This window comes from Nycticebus coucang, chromosome 10 (assembly GCF_027406575.1).
Source record: "Nycticebus coucang isolate mNycCou1 chromosome 10, mNycCou1.pri, whole genome shotgun sequence".
Taxonomy (NCBI): domain Eukaryota; kingdom Metazoa; phylum Chordata; class Mammalia; order Primates; family Lorisidae; genus Nycticebus; species Nycticebus coucang.
In genome coordinates this window covers 87373378-87394452 of record NC_069789.1, presented here as the reverse complement: position 1 = coordinate 87394452, position 21075 = coordinate 87373378, and the positions used below count along the sequence as shown (strand labels likewise).

Here is a 21075-nt window from a genome sequence, read left to right as displayed (position 1 = left end):
GACCAGAGACTCACACCTATAACCCCAGCACTTTGTGGGTTCAAGGTGAGAAGATTGCTTGGGGCTAGGAGTTTGAGGCCAGCCTGGGCTGCATAACAAGGCCTCATCTCTACAAAAATTTTTTAGAAATTAGCTAAGTGGGATGTGTACACCTGTAGTCCCAACTTCTCCTTAAGCTAAAGCAAGAAAATTGCTTGAACCCAGGAGTTTGAGGCTGCGGGGAGCTATAATTATGCCACTGTACTGTAGCCTGGGCAACAGAGCAGACCCTGTCTCAAAACAAAAAACAAAACCCTACATTTCTAATAGCAGGAAAATATAAAATTTTAGGGGGAAACTTTTTAAAAGATGTGTAAGATATCTATACTAAGAACCGTAAAGTAGGTTCGGCACCTGTAGCTCAGTGGCTAGGGCGCCAGCCACATACACCAGATCTGGTGGGTTCGAATCCAGCCCAGACCTACCAAACAATGACCTATAACCAAAAAAAAAATAGCCGGGCATTGTGGGGGGGCGGGGGGGGAAGTGCCTGTAGTCCCAGCTACTTGGGAGGCTGAGGCAAGAGAACCAATCACTTAAGCTCAAGAGTTGGAGGTTGCTGTAAGCTGTGACACCATGGCACTCTACCCAGGGCGACAGCTTGAGGGTTTGTCTCAAAAAAAAAGAAAAAAAAAAAAAAAAGAACCATGAAGTATTACTAAGAGAATTAAGGAGGATCTGAATAAATCGAAAGATATTATTCCATGCTCATGACTGGTAGAATATATTGTTAAGATACCATTCCCCAAATTTATTTATAGAGTCAACACAATCCTAGTCAAAATCACAATAGCTCTTTTGGGGAAAAAATAAAAGGTTGATCCTAAAATTTGTATGGAGGCCAGGCGCGGTAACTCACACTTGTAATCTTAGCACTCTGGGTGGCCAAGATGGGAAGATTGCTTGAGCTCAAGAGTTCGAGACCAGCCTAAGCAAGAGAGAGACCCCTGTCTCTACTAAAATTAGAAAAACTAGCCAGGTGTTGTAGCAGGTGCTTATAGTCCCAGCTACTTGGGAGGGTGAGGCAAAAGGATTACTTAAGCCCAAGAGTTTGAGGTTGCTGTGAGCTATGATGCTACAGCACTCTACCCAGAGTGACAAAGTAAGACTGTCTCAAAAAATAAATAAAATAAAATAAAATCTGCATAGAACTAAAAGGAGCCTAGAATAGTATAAACTATTTTGAAAAGGAATAAAGTTGAAGGGCATAGTCCACCTGGTTTTTAAATTTTTTTCATTTAAAAGTGAATCACAGACCTAATTATGAATGCTGAAACTAAAAGACTTCTAAAAGAAAATAGGGAAAAATGTTCATGCCGCAAAAACATGCACATATAAATATTAACTATAAAAGAAAAAACTACTACATTGTATTGCATCAAAATTTAAACCTGGTACTTGAAAGACAGATTTCAGAAAATGAAAATGCAAGCCACAGACTGTGAGAAAATATTTGCAATTCATGTATTTGGACATTGAAATGGTCTGCATGTTTGTGTCCCCTTAAAATTCATGTTTTGAAATCCTAAACTCCCAAGTTGGTGGTAGTAGGTAGTAAAAGGTGAGGCCTTTGAGAGGTGATTAGATAAATGAGGAAGAGCCCCTGTGAATAAGAGTAAATGTACAAGAGACCCAAAGGAACTTGTTTTCCCCCTTCTACCATGTGAGGACATATTGAGAAGGTGCCCTTTCTGTGAACCAAGAAACGGGCCCTCATCAGACACCAGATTTGCTAGTGCCTGCCTCACTCTTGAACTTCCCCAGCTCCAGAATTGTGAAAAATAAACTTCTGTTATTTATTAGCTACCCAATCTATGATATTTAGTAATAACATCCTGAACAGACTGACTTATAAACAAAATATATGAAGAACTCATGATTCAATAATAATGAGACAAACAGCACTGCTAAATGATTGGGCAAGAAATCGAGTAATCACAAAATAATATCAATAACCCCAAAGCACATGAAAATATGTTTTATGTATTAATCCTCAAAAAAATGCAAGTCCAAACCACAGGAATGAATAAAAGGAAAAAGACTGGAAGTATCAAGTATTAACAAAAATGTGAAGCAAGGGATACTTCATGCATTGCTGTAGGGGTGTAATAATTGTATAACACTTTGTAAAACAATTTGGCAGTTTCTTATAAACATATTATACTTAACATTTGAACCTTGAACCACTCCTTGGTATTTACTCAAGGAAAAGGAAATCTATGGCCATGAAAAGCGGTGTGTGTGTGTGTATTTGGTTTTATTCACAAACTGGAAACAGGAGAATGGATAAACTGTGATATATTCCTAAAATAGAATACTACTGAGTATTCTATCTACTGAGTATTCTGTCATGGTGAGGTTACATAAATGCCGCAATTCAAGGGACTGTGCAGTTAAAATATATACATTTCACTAAGTATAAGCCAGACATCAATACAATTTATTTTTTAAGTAAAAAAAAAACAAGGGTTCCAGAACTTACACTCTTGACTACTTTGTCAAATGAGGGATACTACGTTTGCCCTCTCTATGGTAAGCCTTCCTAGTTATTTTTGATAAACTTTGCTTGGTTAGAAGTAATTTTTATACTCAGAATATCACAATACATTCTGTTAAGCAGATGGAAAGCTCACTAAAATGGAGCACAGCACATAGACGGGATCTTGGGATGGTATGCCTATCCTGGATTCCAATAATACTCTTTGGGATGTTGATCTTTTAAAAATAAAAAATAAAAAAAAAACGGTGCTGCTACATTTAATTCTATTTTAGGGGTCATTTTTTTACATTATAATTCCATATATTTGAGGTACTATTTAATATATATTAAGTATACAACCATATTCCTTTATTTGTCTGAAGGCAAATAGGTGGACCTTAAGTCGAATGGTATGATAGTTACTTCTCAATGAGTGCTATATTTCCTATGGATGGGCCACGTTGGCTATATTCCACCTGCTCTGGTTAGAATTATGTTAAAGATATGAACCAGGGCACCTATAAAACCAAATGTATATGTGATATAAAGCTCTCTGTTAGCCATTCTGCAAAAAGTACAGGGCAATGCCAAATATTTGTAGTTTACCTTAGTTGTAGGTAACCATTTTTACTCATCAGCCATGTGGAAAATATGAGAGTAGCTTAGAGTATCTTTGAGAACTTCTGGTTCTAAAGGGCAATTTTTTGTCTGTCAGAATAACAGATCTGCACTACACTCTCCACAGCTTCCAGATTTCTCTTTTATAGTGCATTTGAATTCCCATATTGAGAAGGAAGGAATCCTCTCAAACTCATTTTGTGAAATCAATATCACCTTGATACTAAAGCCAGGAAAGGGCACACACACGTACACTCACACACGCACCCACACACAAAAACTACAGCCCAATCTCCCTAATGAATATAGATGCAAAAATCCTCAGTAAAATTTTAGCAAACCCAATTCAGCACATCAAAAAAAATAATTGACCAAGTAGGCTTCATCCCAGGGATGCAAGGATGATACAACATACTTAAATCCATAAATGTGATTTCCCACAAAAATAGAAGCAAAAACAAAGACGTATGATCATCTCAAAAGATGCAGAAAAGGCATTTGACAAAATTCAGTACCCTTGTATGATGAAAAACTCGTGACAAAATAGGCATAGATGAAACATCTCTCAAAATTGTAAAAGCCATTCACAACAAACTCACAGCCAACATCATAGTGATTGGGGAAAAGCTGAAAGCATTCTCAGAAGTGGAACAAGACAGAGATGTCCACTGTCATCACTTCTATTCAACATAGTGTTGGAAGATCTACCCAAAGCAATCAGGCAAGAGAAGGAAATTAAGGATATCCAGGTGGGTATAACTAAGGCCAAACTATCTCTTTGTTGATATGATTTTATATCTAGAATACCCATATCCCAAAGATTCAAAATTCTTAGGATCAATGTGGGATAAAGGAACATCTAGAACTGCTTTAGGACAGACATACTGTGCTAATGGCACACACATTCAAGTTGAATGATCAGTGGAATCATGGTGGACGCCCAAGGACAGGGACAAGCAGCAGGCTGGTGTGAGCTAACACTTAAAATCTGTGAATATTAATAATATTTCTTTCTCTTCATCTCTTCTCTAGGCCTACTCTGTGTATGATGAAGACATTGGGTACTGTCAAGGGCAGTCTTTTCTTGCTGCTGTGTTGCTTCTGCATGTAAGTATTTTCCATGTGATAAATAGCACAATACTGCCAATTTTATTTTCTTTTTTTTTTTTTTTTTTTTTTGTAGAGACAGAGTCTCACTGTACCGCCCTCGGGTAGAGTGCAGTGGCGTCACACGGCTCACAGCAACCTCTAACTCTTGGGCTTACGCGATTCTCTTGCCTCAGCCTCCCGAGTAGCTGGAACTACAGGCACCCGCCACAACGCCCGGCTATTTTTTTGTTGCAGTTTGGCCGGGGCTGGGTTTGAACCCGCCACCCTCGGCATATGGGGCCGGCGCCCTACTCACTGAGCCACAGGCGCCGCCCTGCCAATTTTATTTTCTGCTGACTTTGTTCCTCCTCCTTATTTCCCATTTACCTGTTGGAGATTACATAAATCTTTTTAAAAATGTATCTTAGGTGATAAAGTAAGAGATCTGACATGAAGAGTAGCCCACTTTCTCAATACAACTAATTTTTCTGGTTGGCAGAGAATAACTGCTTATTTGGAGTTATTTTTAAATAGAACAGTCTAGAATTAAAGAATTCAATGTGATTGCGCAAAATTCAGGACCTGGACCATTATGAACCACTATACCAGGGCAAAGAAGTATTTTATCGTTTCTGTCATTTATTTTTTTTTTTTTTTTTTTTTTTTTTTTTGTGTGGTTTTTGGCCGGGGCTGGGTTTGAACCCGCCACCTCCGGCATATGGGACCGGCGCCCTACTCACTGAGCCACAGGCGCCGCCCCTGTCATTTATTTTTTTATGCTCTATTTCCTGTCAAACACCTGCATTTGACAGAACATTTATTGAGCATCAGTTGCCAGATACTGGGCTAGGAACTAGGATTATAAAGATAAATTATTTGGTGGCGCCTGTGCCTCAGTGAGTAGGGTGCCGGTCCCATATACCGAGGGTGGTGGGTTCAAACCCGACCCTGGTGAAACTGCAACAAGAAAAATAGCCAGGTGTGTGGTGGATGCCTGTAGTCCCAGCTTCTTGGGAGGCTCAGGCAAGAGAATCGCCTAAGCCCAGGAGCTGGAGGTTGCTGTGAGGTGTGATGCCACGGCACTCTACCAAGGGTGACAAAGTGAGACTCTGTCTCTTAAAAAAAAAGATAATTTATAATTTATGTTCTCAAAGATCCCATAGTCCAATAGGGGACACAGATAGTATAGGCATATACTTACTATTTCTATTCTTTATTTTCCTGATTATAAAACTAATACATGCTTATTACAGAATGTAAAGTGTGCTAAGTGAAAGTGATCCATAGGGCAAGCGAATAGAAAGAATTACCAACCCCGCTATCTCAGAACTTTCAGGATAGACTTTGTGGGGGAGGTGGCAGCTTTGCAAAGAAACAGTTGAAGTTGGGAAGGCAAGAAGGGAAAGGGAGGGAGTAGAGAATTCTAGACGCAAGTAATAACACGAGAAATGTATAGAAACACAAAAAGGTATAATATGAAATTACAGTTTACTATAGGAATTGTGTGCAGGGAGCAAGTATGAGGTAAAAATGGTAAGATGGGCAAGAGCCAAATCATGTAGACTATGTAATCATCTTAAAAATGTAAACTTTATTCCAGAGCTAGTGAGGAGCCATTAATCAATGTGAAGCATGGGAATACCATGGTCAGATGTTCATTTCAGATAAATTCTTTCCATACCTTTGTAAAGGATGGATTAAAGCAAACAAACTGCAGAAGTAAGGCCAATTATAAAATATCAATCTCAGTAAGAGATGTTGAGTCTCAGAAAAAGCAGCAGAATTAGGAAACATGTAGGAGGTAAAGTTGGTAGGTTGACAGATGGATTGGTAAAGGAGAGGCCAACGGTGACAAACCTAGTTTTTGTAGCTTTGGTGACTGGATAGATGTAGTATTTTGAAGTTGAAATAGAAAATTTATCCATTGGAATTGAATGGAGGAAAATATTTAGAGCTTCATGATTAATTTTGTTTTCTTTTTTTGAGACAGTCTCACTATGTTGCCCTTGGTAGAGTGCTGTGGCATTTACTGAGCTCACAATAAACCTCAAACTCTTGGGCTTAAGAGATTTTCTTGCCTCAGCCTCCCAAGTGGCTGGGACTACGGGCACCTGCCACAATGCCCAGCTATTTGTTGGTGTTGTTGCAGTAATCGTTTTTCATTCTTTGAGTTTTGGATATTTCTGGGACATCAAAGTGGAGCTGTCCACCAACCTATTAGATACTGGAATCTGATACGAGAAGAGAAATCAAAGCTGAAATCATGAGAGTAGATCTTCCAAGAAGAATAAACAAAAAGAATAAAGTCCAGAAACACCAAACATTTAAAGGACTGATAAAGGACAAAGCAATGTATAGTGCCAAATGCAGCAGAGAGGCTCACTAATTTTAAAACTAAACAATTTTCTTTGGATTTGGCATTCTGGAGATGAACAATTACAGTAAATGCATCGTCTGATTCTGATAACCTTATTGTAATGATAATGACAGCAGTACAATGGTTCTACTGTGATTATTCACTTTATCTTACTTAGAGGTTGATTTCTTCTTTTGCATTATCATCTGTTTATGATCTTACATATCTTCTCCTCATTTTTCTTCTTTCTTTGGTATCTTCATATCCCATCTTTTTGGGACTCTTTATGATGATCAAACAAATTTCAATCCCAAATTCTCAGGGGTCCTTGTTCACCGCTAAATTCGTCTAGTACCTAGAATAGTCATGTCCCTACTTCAAGAGATCATAAGCAGTGATCATGGGTGTGTTCAAGTTTTAGAGCCATCTTTATAAAGGAAGCATTTTTAATCTCTTGGAAGTTGATGTTTAAGCCGTAGGTGGTGAAGCTTTGTTTTGAACAAAGTAATCTTTGTATAGCATTTTTAGCATTTTTGGCCTCTAGCCCTATTTAACACATTATAATATATTGATTAAAGTTCAATAAGAAGAACATCTTTTGAGAATTATGTTCTGAGATATGACTTAGATTAGGCTTAGATTAATTGTAAATTCATAATTATTTGGGAACACCCTCACCACCCATATACCCTGAGAGAGAGAAAAAGAGAGAAAGAGAGAGAAAATAAGATTCAAATAACTAGAAATGTCAAATACCCAGGATTTTTTTTCTATATTATCTGCTTTACCATTATAAGGACCACATGGCAAATCAGCTTTTGTAAATTTATTGAACACAATAGATTCCAAATTATGTCACAAGATGGACAAAAATTCCATCCAGTCTCTCACACTTTCTATATTAATAGAATTATGCAGTACTTCCCTGGCTTATAAAAATAACTTAAAATATAGAAATGCTTTCAAAATCCTTAAGGAAACATTGACTAATACTCAGTATAGTATAAATGAAAAACATATTTTAATTTTTAATTAGCAGTGTATGTGATAATCCTGATAATCAACATATTCCATTAACTGACCAACCCATCCATCAACCAATTTGAATAGCATTTTTCTGTTATTTTTTTTTTTCTTACCATATTTTTGCCTCCATGGGTTAACCATGTAGAAGAATATAGGCTGGTGTAAACAATTCATCAAAGACACTATTTTGGATTCCAGTGAGATACCTAATTAGGGTCTCACTGACTAATTTTTTATCAGTTACATAAGCTATTGCTTCTTTTTGCTGCCAGACATCCTTTGACAGCTCCATATTAATCATTGTCAGAGGCTGCTTCTTTTCAGGATGCTGCCTTTCCTTACCCATGGTCATTTATATTTCACATTCATTGCCTAATAGGAAAGAAAAACTAAAAAATGAAAGTATGTTTGAAAACAAAGTTTTGAATTTTTAGATTTTGCCATATCTAAGTAGTTTTAAGAAATAATCAGCCTATTCTTTTGCTTAGAAATTTCTAGATGCTTTGACAATAGCCTTGTAACATGTAGTTTAAGCAATGATAATTATTTATCACTGTAGATGCTGTTATATCCATTTATGAAATTAGAAATTTATCATTTACAGTTGGAGAATAATGTTAGTACAGGTTACTTGCAGCCATTATAATGTTCAACTGTCTTTGAAATTAAATGTGCAATACCAATTCTTAATATCATTATAGTCTTAACTGGAGGTTAAATAATGCCCTATTTTATATATTTCACTTATTCTAAAAATCATAACATTTTAGATAATTTTAATATATTTTTCTACCATATTTATTGTCAAAGTTTTAAATTTTTTTCTTGAACATGTACCCTTTCAGACACCTAGAAAATTATGTTCGTTTTAATGTAATATTATTGTATGTATACTATTATGGCATGTATAGAAGCTTTACTACTACAGAAAGGATTATGTTTGAATAATTCAGAATATTTAGAACTATTGAATTTTCTAAAAAACTGAGTAGGCACAATTTAGGAAACTAATTTGTGGTCTTCTGATAAAGATATGCATGCCAAGAATTCTAGCCCTAGATATATACCTTAGTCAACTTTATGCACGTGTACACCAGAATACATGTATTAAAATTGTCCTAGCATCAGTGTTTCTATACTCAAAACATTGAAACAAATCAAATATCCATTCTTAAAATGTCCAATATTAGAATTTTAATTAGACATTAAAATGGCTAGATTGTGGTATATGTATATAGTTCAAATGCTATCAGAAATAAAATGAATGTTTTTCACTACATTGGTTAATATGAATGAATCATATAAACATAAGATTTAGTAAAAAGAAAAAGATTACATTTCATATGATTCCACTTTGTATAAAATAACAGGCAAAACTAAACTATTTTTAGGATACTATATAGATGTAAAAACTTATTAATACCAATAAGGTTGATAACTGTTAAGGTCAGGATAGTGATTTCTCTGGGAAGGAATTAGGGGTTTTAACAGAAAAGAAATACAAAGGGACCTTCAAGGTATTATCAGTATTCTCTTTCTTAACTTGGGTTGTAGTTACCTGAATTCTTTATAATTATTTGTTTTTATTTTATAATCTATTACTCATTAATGTGTACACATTTAACCTGTATGCATTTTTCTGTGTGTTATATTTCAGAATAAAAATATTTTAAAATTATGGATCCTTAAATATATTCTCCAAAAAAGACAGAAAGTCAGATTTAGGATAAGATTTAGCAAATGGACATAAGAAATGAGAAGCAGGGGTACTTACTAGTTTTCTTGAAAATAAAGATTTCATGGAATCCAAGGCGACAAGACAGAGGCTTCTAAATGCTTTTATGTGTGTATACATAAGTAATAGGATTTGTGACATTCAGGGACTCTGTTACATGTGACAGAACTGTAACTCAAAATTAAATTAAAAAGGAAATTTATTGACTTGTATAACTGGGAAATCTAAGACAGATTTTGACATGGTTGGATTTCAGAGTTCATATTTTGTTATCAGGAAATCTATGTTCCTATCTCTGTTCCTGAGTTTTATTGCCTTAATTATATGGGTAGGCCATAAAGTGGGCAAAATGGCTGCCAGGATTCATATCCTTTCAATTTTATAAATTTAAAAGAGACCATCTTTTGCTATAGCTTTTGTACTAAGAACAACGATGACAAAAACCATTGCTTCTCTTTCTTCCTGTTGGATGATGTACTTGCTGGAAGAGTTTTAGTGTATTTTAGTAAGTCCTTGTATATTTCCAGGTCACTTTTCCTTGTGGTTCAGGAGAAAGAATCATTCATTTTTCTTATTGAGATAATTGTTGCATCAAGTGCTTTTGAGCCATTTTCCAGCATTTCTCTGTACTGTTAATATAGTCGAGATTTTTATCTTTAAAAAAAAAAAATCCCTCCCCCCCCCCCCCCGCAAAATCCTCTTAATCCACCTGTTTAGCTACTATATTACGCTTCTCTGCCCTTTAGAAAGTCCTCCAAAGGATAGGAAAAATCACAACTATGAATTTGAATAATGGTTTGTCACATCTCATTCGTGACACCACTTGTCAGGGCCTAGGACTGGCCAGGTCTTGGGCCCAGCTTAACTAGGTTCCAGACGCGGACTGCTAAATTACCTTGCTCAGCTTTCTTAGGTGCCTGAGGGCTATCTTCTTTAGCTGGAGAGGGAGAGAGAGTGTCTGACAGTAAAGTGGTGTTCTTAGAATAGATAGCTCTTAGTCTTTTAGTACAGCTTGGTAATCTTCAGCACTGAGAGACGCCGTGCTAGTGTTCTGCAGGCAGGACAGGAGACAGAGTCAGAGTAAGCAGGTCCATGAAAGAATGTGCACGCTCCTGACTGCCTTCTCCTCCAGCCTAATAAAAGGCTGATTTCGTGCCTCTCAACAGCACAGGTGAAGAGACTGCCAATTTACCACTGCTCTCATCTGGCGAGCTCTCATGCTTGTTAAGAGAGCTGAATCCCTCTCCCTGCCCTTTCCATCAAGGTGTTCCATTATTGAGCTATACAGGTATTTCTTATAACTCTCTCTCCTCCTAGCCATAGTCTATACAGGCTGCTACAGTGGTTTAACACTTTTTAAGTTACATGACCTTGGACAAGTTTCTTAAACTGAGCTTTAGTTTGTTTCATTTATAAAATAGAAATAATATTATCACTCTTCTAATGTTATTATCAGTATTAAGTCCCTCACATTGTGAGTATAAAGAGTCTTACTTATTTCATACCTGGTACAAAAAGAGTGTGGTCATGAGATTAAATCCAGGCTTTCCATAATAGACCAATAATTATTGGAAAATCATTTAATTTCTCTGAACTTCACTAGTTTTACATTTAAAATGTAAAAATAAGCTGACTAGCAGGATTTATTTATTTTTTTTATTGTTAAATCATAGCTGTGTACATTAGTGCAATCAAGGGGTACAATGTGCTGGTTTCATATACAATCGGAAATATTCTCATCAAACTTCATGGCATTTTCTTAGTTATTGTATGTAGACATTTATATTCTGCCTTTAGTAGGTTTCGCCTATACCCATTCTAAGATGCACCATAGGTGTGGCCCCACTCATTGCCCTCCCTCCACCTAAACCTCCCCCCTCCCTTCCCCTACCTTGGCCCTTTCCCCATAGTCTTGTGCTATAGTTGGGTTATAGCCTTCATGTGAAAGCTATAATTTAGCTTCATAGTAGGGCTGAGTATATTGGATACTTTTCTTCCATTCCTGAGATACTTTGCTAAGAAGAATATGTTCCAGCTCCATCCATGTAAACATGAAAGAGGTAAAGTCTCCATCTTTCTTTAAGGCTGCATAATATTCCATGGTATACATGTACCACAATTTGCTAGTCCGTTCGTGAGTCCATGGGCACTTGGGCTTCTTCCATGACTTAGCAATTATGAATTGGGCTGCAATAAACATTCTGGCACAGATGTCTTTGTTATATTGTGATTTTTGGTCTTCTGGGTATAAACCTAGTAAAGGAATTATACGATCCAATGGCAGGTCTATTTTTAGGTCTCTAAGTATTCTCCAAACATCCTTCCAGAAGGAACGTATTAGTGTACATTCCCACCAGCAGTGTAGAAGTGCCAATATCTCTGGTTTTGGAATTTTGTTATGTGGGCTACTCTTACTGGGGTTAGGTGATATCTCAAAGTAGTTTTGATTTGGATTTCTCTGATGATTAAGGATGATGAGTTTTTTTTCATGTGTTTGTAGATCGTGCATCTGTCTTCATTAGAGAAGTTCCTCTTCAAGTCCCTTGCCCACTCTGAGATGGGATCACGTGTTCTTTTTTTGCTAATACATTTGAGTTCTCTGTGGGTTCTGGTTATTAGACTTTTATCGGAGGTATAACTTGAAAATATTTTCTCCCATTCTAAGGGCTGTCTGCTTGCTTTACTTACTATGTTCTTGGCTGTGCAGAAGCTTTTTAGTTTGATCAGGTCCCAGTAGTATATTTTTGGTACTGCTTCAATTGCCTGGGGAGTCCTCCTCATAAAATATTCACCCAGGCCGATTCCTTCAAGAGTTTTCCCTGCACTTTCTTCAAGTATTTTTATGTTTTCGTGTCTTAAGTTTAAATCTTTAATCCAGTGAGAGTATCTTGGTTAATGGTGAAAGGTGTAGATCCAGTTTCAATCTTCTACAGGTTGCCAGCCAGTTCACCCAGCACCATTTGTTAAATAGGGAATCTTTTCCCCGCTGAATGTTTTTAATTGGCTTGTTAAATATCAAATAACGGTAAGGAGCTGGATTCATCTCTTGGTTCTCTATTTTGTTCCAGACATCTACTTCTCTGTTTTTGTGCCAGTACCATGTTGTTTGGTCACTATCGATTTATAGTACAGTCTCAGGTCTGGTACCGTGATTCCGCCTTCTTTGTTTTTATTGCTGAGTAATGTTTTGGCTATTCGAGGTTTTTTCTGATTCCATATAAAATGGAGTATTATTTTTTCAAGATCTTTAAAATATGACAATGGAGCTTTAATAGGAATTGCATTAAAATTACATATTGCTCTGGGTAGTATGGACATTTTAACAATGTTGATTCTTCCCAGCCACGAGCATGGTATGTTTTTCCATTTGTTAACATCTTCAGCTATTTCTTTTCTTAAAGTTTCATAGTTCTCTTTGTAGAGATCTTTCACATCCTTTGTTAGGTATACTGCCAAATATTTCGTTTTCTTTGGCACTACTGTGAAAAGAATAGAGTCCTTGACTGTTTTTTCGGCTTGGTTATTGTTGGTATATATAAAGGCTACAGATTTATGGGTGTTGATTTTGTAGCCTGAGACATTGCTGTATTCCTTGATCACTTCTAAAAGTTTAGTAGTAGAATCCCTAGTGTTTTCCAGATAAAGGATTGTATCATCTATGAAGAGTGAAAGTTTGATCTCTTCTGACCCTGTGTGGATACCCTTGATCACCTTTTCTTCCCTAATTGCAATGCCTATACAACTTCCATTACAATGTTAAAGAGCAATGAAAACAATGGGCAACCTTGCCTGGTTCCTGATCTAAGTGGAAATGATTTCAATTTAACTTCGTTCAATACGATATTGGCTGTGGGTTTGCTGTAGATGGCCTCTATTAGTTTAAGAAATGTCCCTTCTATACCAATTTTCTTAAGTGTTCTTTTTTTTGTTTTATTAAATCATAACTGTATACATTGATATGATCATGGGGTATCATACACTCGCTTCATAAACCATTTGACACATTTTTATCACAGTGGTTAACATAGCCTTTCCGGCGTTATCGCAGTTACTGTGCCAAAACATTTACATTCTACATTTACCAAGTTTCACAAATACCCCTGTAATATGCACCACAGGTGTGATCCCACCGATCCCCCTCCCTCTTCCCACCCCCCCCTTTCCCACTTCCCCCTGTTGTTAAGTTGTAGCTGGGTTATAGCTTTCATGTGAGAGTCCCAAATTAGTTTCATAGTAGGGCTGTGTACATTGGGTACTTTTTCTTCCATTCTTGAGATACTTTACTAAGAAGAATATGTTCCAGCTCCATCCATGTAAACATGAAAGAGGTAAAGTCTCCATCTTTCTTTAAGGCTGCGTAGTATTCCATGGTATACATATACCACAATTTATTAATCCATTCGTGGATCGATGGGCACTTCGGCTTTTTCCATGACTTAGCTATTATGAATTGGGCTGCAATAAACATTCTGGTACAAATATCTTTGTTATGTTGTGATTTTTGGTCTTCTGGGTATATGCCCAGCAGAGGAATTACAGGATTGAATGGCAGATCTATTTTTAGATCTCTGAGTGTTCTCCATATATCTTTCCAAAAGGAATGTATTAATTTGCATTCCCACCAGCAGTGCAGAAGTGTTCCCTTTTCTCCGCATCCACGCCAACATCTCTGGTCTTGAGATTTTGTGATATAGGCTAGTCTCATTGGAGTTAGATGATATCTCAAAGTAGTTTTGATTTGCATTTCTCTGATGATTAAAGATGATGAGCATTTTTTGATATGTCTGAAGGCCGTGCGCCTGTCTTCTTCAGAGAAGTTTCTCTTCAAATCCCTTGCCCAGCCTGTGATGGGATCCCTTGTTTTTTTCTTGCTGATGCGTTTGAGTTCTCTGTGGATTCTGGTTATTAAACCTTTGTCAGAGATATACCCTGCAAATATCTTCTCCCATTCTGAGGGCTGTCTGCTTGCTCTGCTTACTGTGTTCTTAGCTGTGCAGAAGCTTTTTAGTTTGATCAAGTCCCAGTAGTGTATTTTTGAAGCTGCTTCAATTGCCCGGGGGGTTCTCCTCATGAAATACTCACCCAGACCAATTTCTTCAAGGGTTTTCCCTGCATTCTCCTCTAGTATTTTTATAGTTTCATGTCTTAAGTTTAAATCTTTAATCCAATGAGAGTCTATCTTAGTTAATGGTGAAAGGTGTGGGTCCAATTTCAGTCTTCCGCAGGTTTCCAGCCAGTTCAGCCAGCACCATTTGTTAAATAGGGAATCTTTTCCCCACTGAATGTTTTTAATTGGCTTGTCAAAAATCAAATAGCGGTAAGTAGCTGGATTCATCTCTTGGTTCTCTATTCTGTTCCAGATATCTACTTCTCTGTTTTTGTGCCTTCTTAAGTGTTCTGATCATGAAGGGATGCTGGATATTATCAAAAGCTTTTTCTGCATCAATTGAAAGAATCATATGGTCCTTATTGTTTAGTTTGTTTATGTGCTGAATTACATTTATAGGTTTACGTATATTGAATCAGCCTTGAGACCGTGGGATAAATCCCACTTCATCATGGTGTATAATTTTTTTGATGTGTTGTTGGATTCTGTTTGTTAAGATCTTATTGAGTATTTTAGCATCTATATTCATTAGTGATATTGGTCTATAATTTTCTTTTCTTGTTGGATCTTTCCCTGGTTTGGGGATCAAGGTGATGTTTACTTCATAGAATATGTTGGGTAATATACCTTCTTTTTCTATATTTTGGAAGAGGTTTAGTAATATAGGTACTAGTTCTTCTTTAAAGGTTTGGTAGGATTCTGACGTAAAGCCGTCTGGTCCTGGGCTTTTCTTTCTAGGGAGATTTTGTATAGTTGATGCTATTTCAGAACTTGATATAGGCCTGTTCAACATTTCCACTTCATTCTGGCTAAGTCTTGGTAGATGGCGTACTTCCAGGTATTGGTCGATTTATTTCAGATTTTCATATTTGTGAGAGGAGAGTTTCTTGTAGTATTCGTTAAGGATTTTTTGAAATTCTGAGGGGTCTGTTGTTATTTCATTGTTACCATTTCTGATTGATGAAATTAGAGATTTTACTCTTTTTTTCCTGGTTAGGTTGGCCAAAGGTTTATCTATTTTAATGACCTTTTCAACAAAACAACTTTTGGATTTATTGATCTGTTGTATAATTGTTCCGTTTTCAATTTTGTGTGGTTCTGCTCTGATTTTGGTTATTTCTTTTCTTCTGCTTGGTTTGGGGTTGGAGTGTTCTTACTTCTACAGTTGCTTGAGATGTCTCATTAAGTTATTAACTTCCTCTCTTTCCGTTTTCTTGAGGAAGGCTTACAGTGCTATAAATTTCCCTCTTAGGACTGCCTTTGCAGTATCCCAGAGGTTCTGGTAATTCATGTCTTGATTGTTGTTTTGTTCCAAAAATTTGGTGATTTCCTTCTTAATCTCGTCTATAACTCATGTATCCTTCAGCATAAGGTTGTTTAGCTTCCATGTTTTTGTATGGGTATGCAGGTTCCTGTTGCTATTGAGTTCAACTTATATTCCATGATGGTCTGAGAACATGCAAGGAATAATTTCTATTTTTTTAAATTTGCTGAGGTTAGATTTGTGGCCTAGGATGTGGTTGATTTTGGAGTATGTTCCATGGGCTGATGAGAAGAATGTATATTCAGTTTTGTTGGGATGAAATGTTCTGTAGATGTCTGTTAGGTCCAGACGTTGAATGGTTAAGTTTAAATCTAAAATTTCTTTGCTTAGCTTCTTTTTGGAGGATCTATCCAGCACTACTAAAGGGGTGTTAAAATCTCCAACTACTGTGGAACTGGAGGAAATCAAGTTGCTCATGTGTGTTAGAGTTTCTCTTATAAATTGAGGTGTGTTCTGGTTGCGTGCATAAATAGTAATAATTGAAATCTCATCATATTGAGTATTACCTTTAAGAAATATGAAGTGTCCATCCTTATCCTTCCTTATTTCTGTTGGTTTAAAGCCTATTGTGTCTGTGAATAGGATTGCAATGCCTGCTTTTTTCTGCTTTCCATTTGCCTGGAGTATAGATGACCATCCCTTCACCTTGAGTCTATATTTGTCTTTTATTGTAAGATGTGATTCTTATATGCAGCAGATATCTGTCTTGAGTTTTTGTATCCAGTCAGCCAACCTGTGCCTCTTTAGAGGACAATTTAAAACATTCACATTAATTGAGGATATTGATAAGCCTTTTGAGAGTCTGCTGGACATGTTTAATCCTTTTGCGGCTGTGGAAGTTGGAATTTGATCGAAATTTTCTGGGTGGGTTTAGTTTTGTGGTGGAGGATTACGCTGTTGTTTATGGAGGATAGGTCTGAGAATATCCTCGAGAGCTGGTTTAGTTATGGCAAATTTCTTCAACATGTGAATGTCATTGAAGTATTTAATTTCTCTGTCATAAATGAAACTCAGTTTAGCTGGGTACAGGATCCTGGGTTGAAAGTTATTTTGTTTTAGGAGATTAAAAGTCGATGATCATCCTCTTGTAGCTTGAAAGGTTTCAGCAGAGAGATCTGCAGTTATTCTAATATTCTTCCCTTTGTAGGTGATGGTTTTCTTTCGTCTGGCTGCTTTCATCATTTTCTCCTTCATATTAACTTTAGTGAAATTGATTATGATGTGTCTCGGGGATGTCTTGTTTGGGTTAAGTCATGCTGGAGTTCTGAAACTGTCTGCTATCTGAATTTCAGAATCTCTTGGCATGTCTGGAAAGTTCTCCTTCATAATCTCATGGACAAGAGACTCTGTGCCTTGTGAAGCCACTTCATTGCTTTCGGTGATCCCTATAAGATGACTGTTGTTTCTCTTCAAATTATCCCAGAGGTCTCTGAGGGAGTGATCTGTTTTTGCTGTCCATTTGTCTTCCTCTTAGAGAGTTTGGGAGCATTCGAAAGCTTTGTCTTCAATGTCAGAAATCCTTTCTTCTGCTTGCTCCATTCTGTTACTGAGGGATTCTACTGTGTTTTTCAGATCTTTGATGGCTGCAACTTCTTGTTTCAATGTGTGAAAATCTTTGGTCCTTTGGTCTTTGAATTAGTTGAATTCTTGAGATATCTTTTGGGTTACTGCTTGGAATTCTAATTTGAACTTATTTGCTATCCAGATTCTGAATTCAGTTTCCGACATCTCAGCTACTTGTTTGTGCATGGGATCTTGTGCTGTGTCTGCCCCATTGATCCTTGGGGGAGTTGATCTATTCTGATTATTCATATTGCCAGAGTTTTTCTGTTGATTTTGCCGCATGATTGTTTTTCGCCGTTGCCTCTGGCCATCCGCAGATTTGGGGAGGTGTCTGTCCAAGATTAGACCCCAGGAGGATCACTCTATTGTTGCTGGATCTTTGTAGGGATTGACCCTGTGTAGTTCCTCTGGGGCTGTCCCAGCCTGGGAGTTCTGGTTGTGGAAGCAGCTCTGGAGTGTGACACACCCGGATTCAGCAACATGGTGGAGGTGGTGCACACGGTTCTGGGAGTACCTGGTGCCCAGTGACTTTGGCACAGAGAGCCCAAGGCTCCAGCAGTCTTTGGCCAGGAGAAAGTTTCTGTGCAGAGTCAGGGAGGGCTCCGGAGGGCACGCAGCTACCAGAGCCACTCACCAGATGAGTGGGCCAGTGTGCAGGCAGGGAGAGTACAGGAAGGAGGATGCAGGGTTGCGTGGCTCCCGCAGTTCCTGGTCAGGGCATGTGGAGGCCTGGTGCGTGTGGGTCACAGGTTGCGGTGGCAGTGCAGCTCTTATGGAGGTCTGGGTGGCGCCAAGCCCAGGAGTTTGAGGTTGCTATGAGCTGTGACGCCACGGCACTCTACTCAGGGCAATAGCCCGAGGCTCCAGTGTGCCAAAACCGGTCTCACTCTGCCCCTGAAGGTTAAGGCTGTAAGGTAACTCAGTCCCCGCCTTTAGGCTGCTCAATTACTAGGTTACTGGCTCCCATCTGATCCTTGCTCTGTGACCTTGAGGGCAGAGCTTGCCGGGGCAGTTCTCTCACAATGACTCCCTGCGGCCCACAGCCAAACACTATTAGCTCCATCTGGCTCAGTGGCTCAGTTTTGGGCCCTAGGCAATGCCCAAAGTTCTCTGCACTCCTGCTCAAGCTCTCCCCAAGGCAGTTCAACTGAGTACTAAGTCCAAAAAATGCTGGAACAGTTCACAGGTAATTTCTTTCCGGTTTGCAGTCTCACTGCTGCTTGTGCTTATGGCTGCCGGCGAGATTAGGTTGATCAAACACACACAACCACTTGCCAGTTTTCCACTGTTTTTGTCCTCCTCTTGGGGTCCAGAAGTCCCTTGCTGACTCCCTGTATCCTCAAAGGGATGATTATAGGCAGATCACACCAGCCAGAGATGCCTGGTGTTTTATCTCCCCAGACTTACTGTGCCTAGTTGCAGGGAAGCTGTTACTCAGCTGCCATCTTGAATATTCTCAACTCTTGCAGAATTTTTTTTGAGACTCAAATGGACTCATGAATGAATATGTCAAATAATGGTAGCTGCTGCTGTTATTTCAAAAATTAATAATTATTTTCCCACCAATTTTCATTTGGCCCTTGGTGCAACCAGTTTAAATTGATTATACATAGGAACCTAATATACAATAGCAGAATTTTGTAGCTTAAAGTTAAATAGGCTTTAAACTTAAATATACCTAATAGCTATTTAACTTAAAAATGAAAATAAATTACTAGAAAGTTTCATTCAATTTGCTTTTTAATATGTAAACAAAACATGAAGACTTCATGAGCTTATCATTTCAAAATAGTCACTAGTATCCATCTTTGTTAAGAAAATTCAGAATTGCCTTCATAGAAAGGGTAGGTCATTCCAAAATTATGGAAAACACAATCATCTAGAATAGGAAATTTAGTTTTATACTAAACGTGAGGATTATTTTTTATCAAAATATAATTTTACTTCAAATATCTTGATAGATATTAATTCAGGCACATATTAAAGACTTACAAGTGCTTATGATTTATTGTGGAGAGGAGCAGTGAAGGTTGGAGACTGTTTCTATTCAGGGATTGTCTTTCTTGGTACAGATGGCAGATCATTATCAGCATTTGTTACCTAACAGTGATTAGATCATGCTTGATTCTCAGATTATGCCTGTGAGGTAGGTATTTTGTTTTGTATTTTATAGATGATAGATGATATTTTGGCATCTTAAATTATAAGATTTTAATGTTTATCTCCTTCTCTGCCCAGTTAAATGACACTGATTCCATGATACAGTTCCTATTCACAGCAAAAATGTATATTCTATGTTAGAAACCCCCTGTGTTCCAACATCTTAATAGTTCATTTAAAGGAATATTGCTCAATTATTTCTTTGAATTGACTTTAGACCAATTGTATATCATTGACAAATTATTTTAATTTTTTTTTCTAAATAGGCAGATGCACAATACTGTATTTTATAGACCATAGATGATGAGCTGCATGTAGTAGGGTGAAGTTTAATAGTACAACCAGGTATAAAGTCTTAGGTCTTGGTTGACTTTCTTTATGCCAACCGAGGGACAAACTTAATAACCAATACAAAATATAGATAATACAAAAGTTTCTTATATTTAGCATTTATAATAATATTATAAAACATTAAGTGCTAATATAGTTGCATTTGGCTACCCTTTGCTTTCAACTTTCATACCAATCCTTACCTTCAATGTTTTTGTTGCCTCTTACCTTGCCAATTACCAACACTTTGCCCTGCTCATATGGCATGGCTTCATTGAGAAAGGCAGATATATTTAGAGTTGTTAATGTTATCTTAGACAAACATTTAATACATGATATTTATTGAAGGCTCTATGCTAAGGATTGTCAGGGAGTAGAAAGTTGAAATAGTATCCAGAAGTTAGGGGCACACAATAACTGTAGTGCATACAATAAAGAGTTTTGGGATTCAGAGAAAGCAAAGGTCAAACCAGGTTAAGGAAATAACAGAGGGACCTTAAAAGATCAGTAAGATTTTAAAGGCAGAGCTGTGCTATAGAATATATCTCAACCCAGTCATCCACCCTGAGCTTGTATGCCTTAACTACAAGGAGAATTTGGAAAGTGCAACTTGTTACTACCTGATTTATAAAAAGGGTGGGGAGGAGGACAGGAACATTGTTCCCTGCGATACCCAAGAAATGCTGTCATTTATATGAAATGCAGCACATTTCCACTACTTTAGAACTAATATTCTAATAAATCCTTTTAACAGTAGTAAAGTTTTATAATTTCTACTCATGCATTTATTGATTGTTTTTATTATTTGAAGTACCTTTATGCTTATTGATGTAAGATATAAGTCTCTATCTTTAAGGAGGAAAAGAGAAGGGAAATTTATGTTTATTGACCACCCAAAATATACACATGTTGTTTCTCATGTATATTTAATTTAATCCTTACAGGATACCTATGACACAAGTATGCCTAGTTGTAATTTTTTAGAAGTAAACTATCTCAGGCATTGGAAACTTACCTGTTCAAGGTCACCCAGCTAGTAACTAAAAGCTTATCTGGAATTCATACCTATTGGTTTAATTCTAAAATAATATTTTTTCACTGTAGCACCTTTTCTATATTCATGATTGATTTCTGGGCAGAATTTGAGGGGAACATAGGTCCTTGTAGATTATGCTTTCATACAGAAGAAAAGTGAGCATCTTTACTAAATCAATCCCCCTTTGGTCCCCTTTGGTATTGTAGACTGATG

General features: G+C 37.3%; 1 protein-coding gene across 6 annotated transcripts in view; it reads left to right on the top strand.

The window, feature by feature from the left end:
- RABGAP1L (RAB GTPase activating protein 1 like) overlaps positions 1–21075 on the top strand; it is a 754150-nt gene that overhangs the window by 461982 nt on the left and 271093 nt on the right. For all 6 annotated transcript variants that reach the window (XM_053605154.1, XM_053605152.1, XM_053605153.1 and 3 more), the window contains one exon: positions 4169–4243. In XM_053605154.1, coding sequence (XP_053461129.1) covers positions 4169–4243 — 75 coding nt within the window. The remainder of the gene's footprint in view (positions 1–4168; positions 4244–21075) is intronic.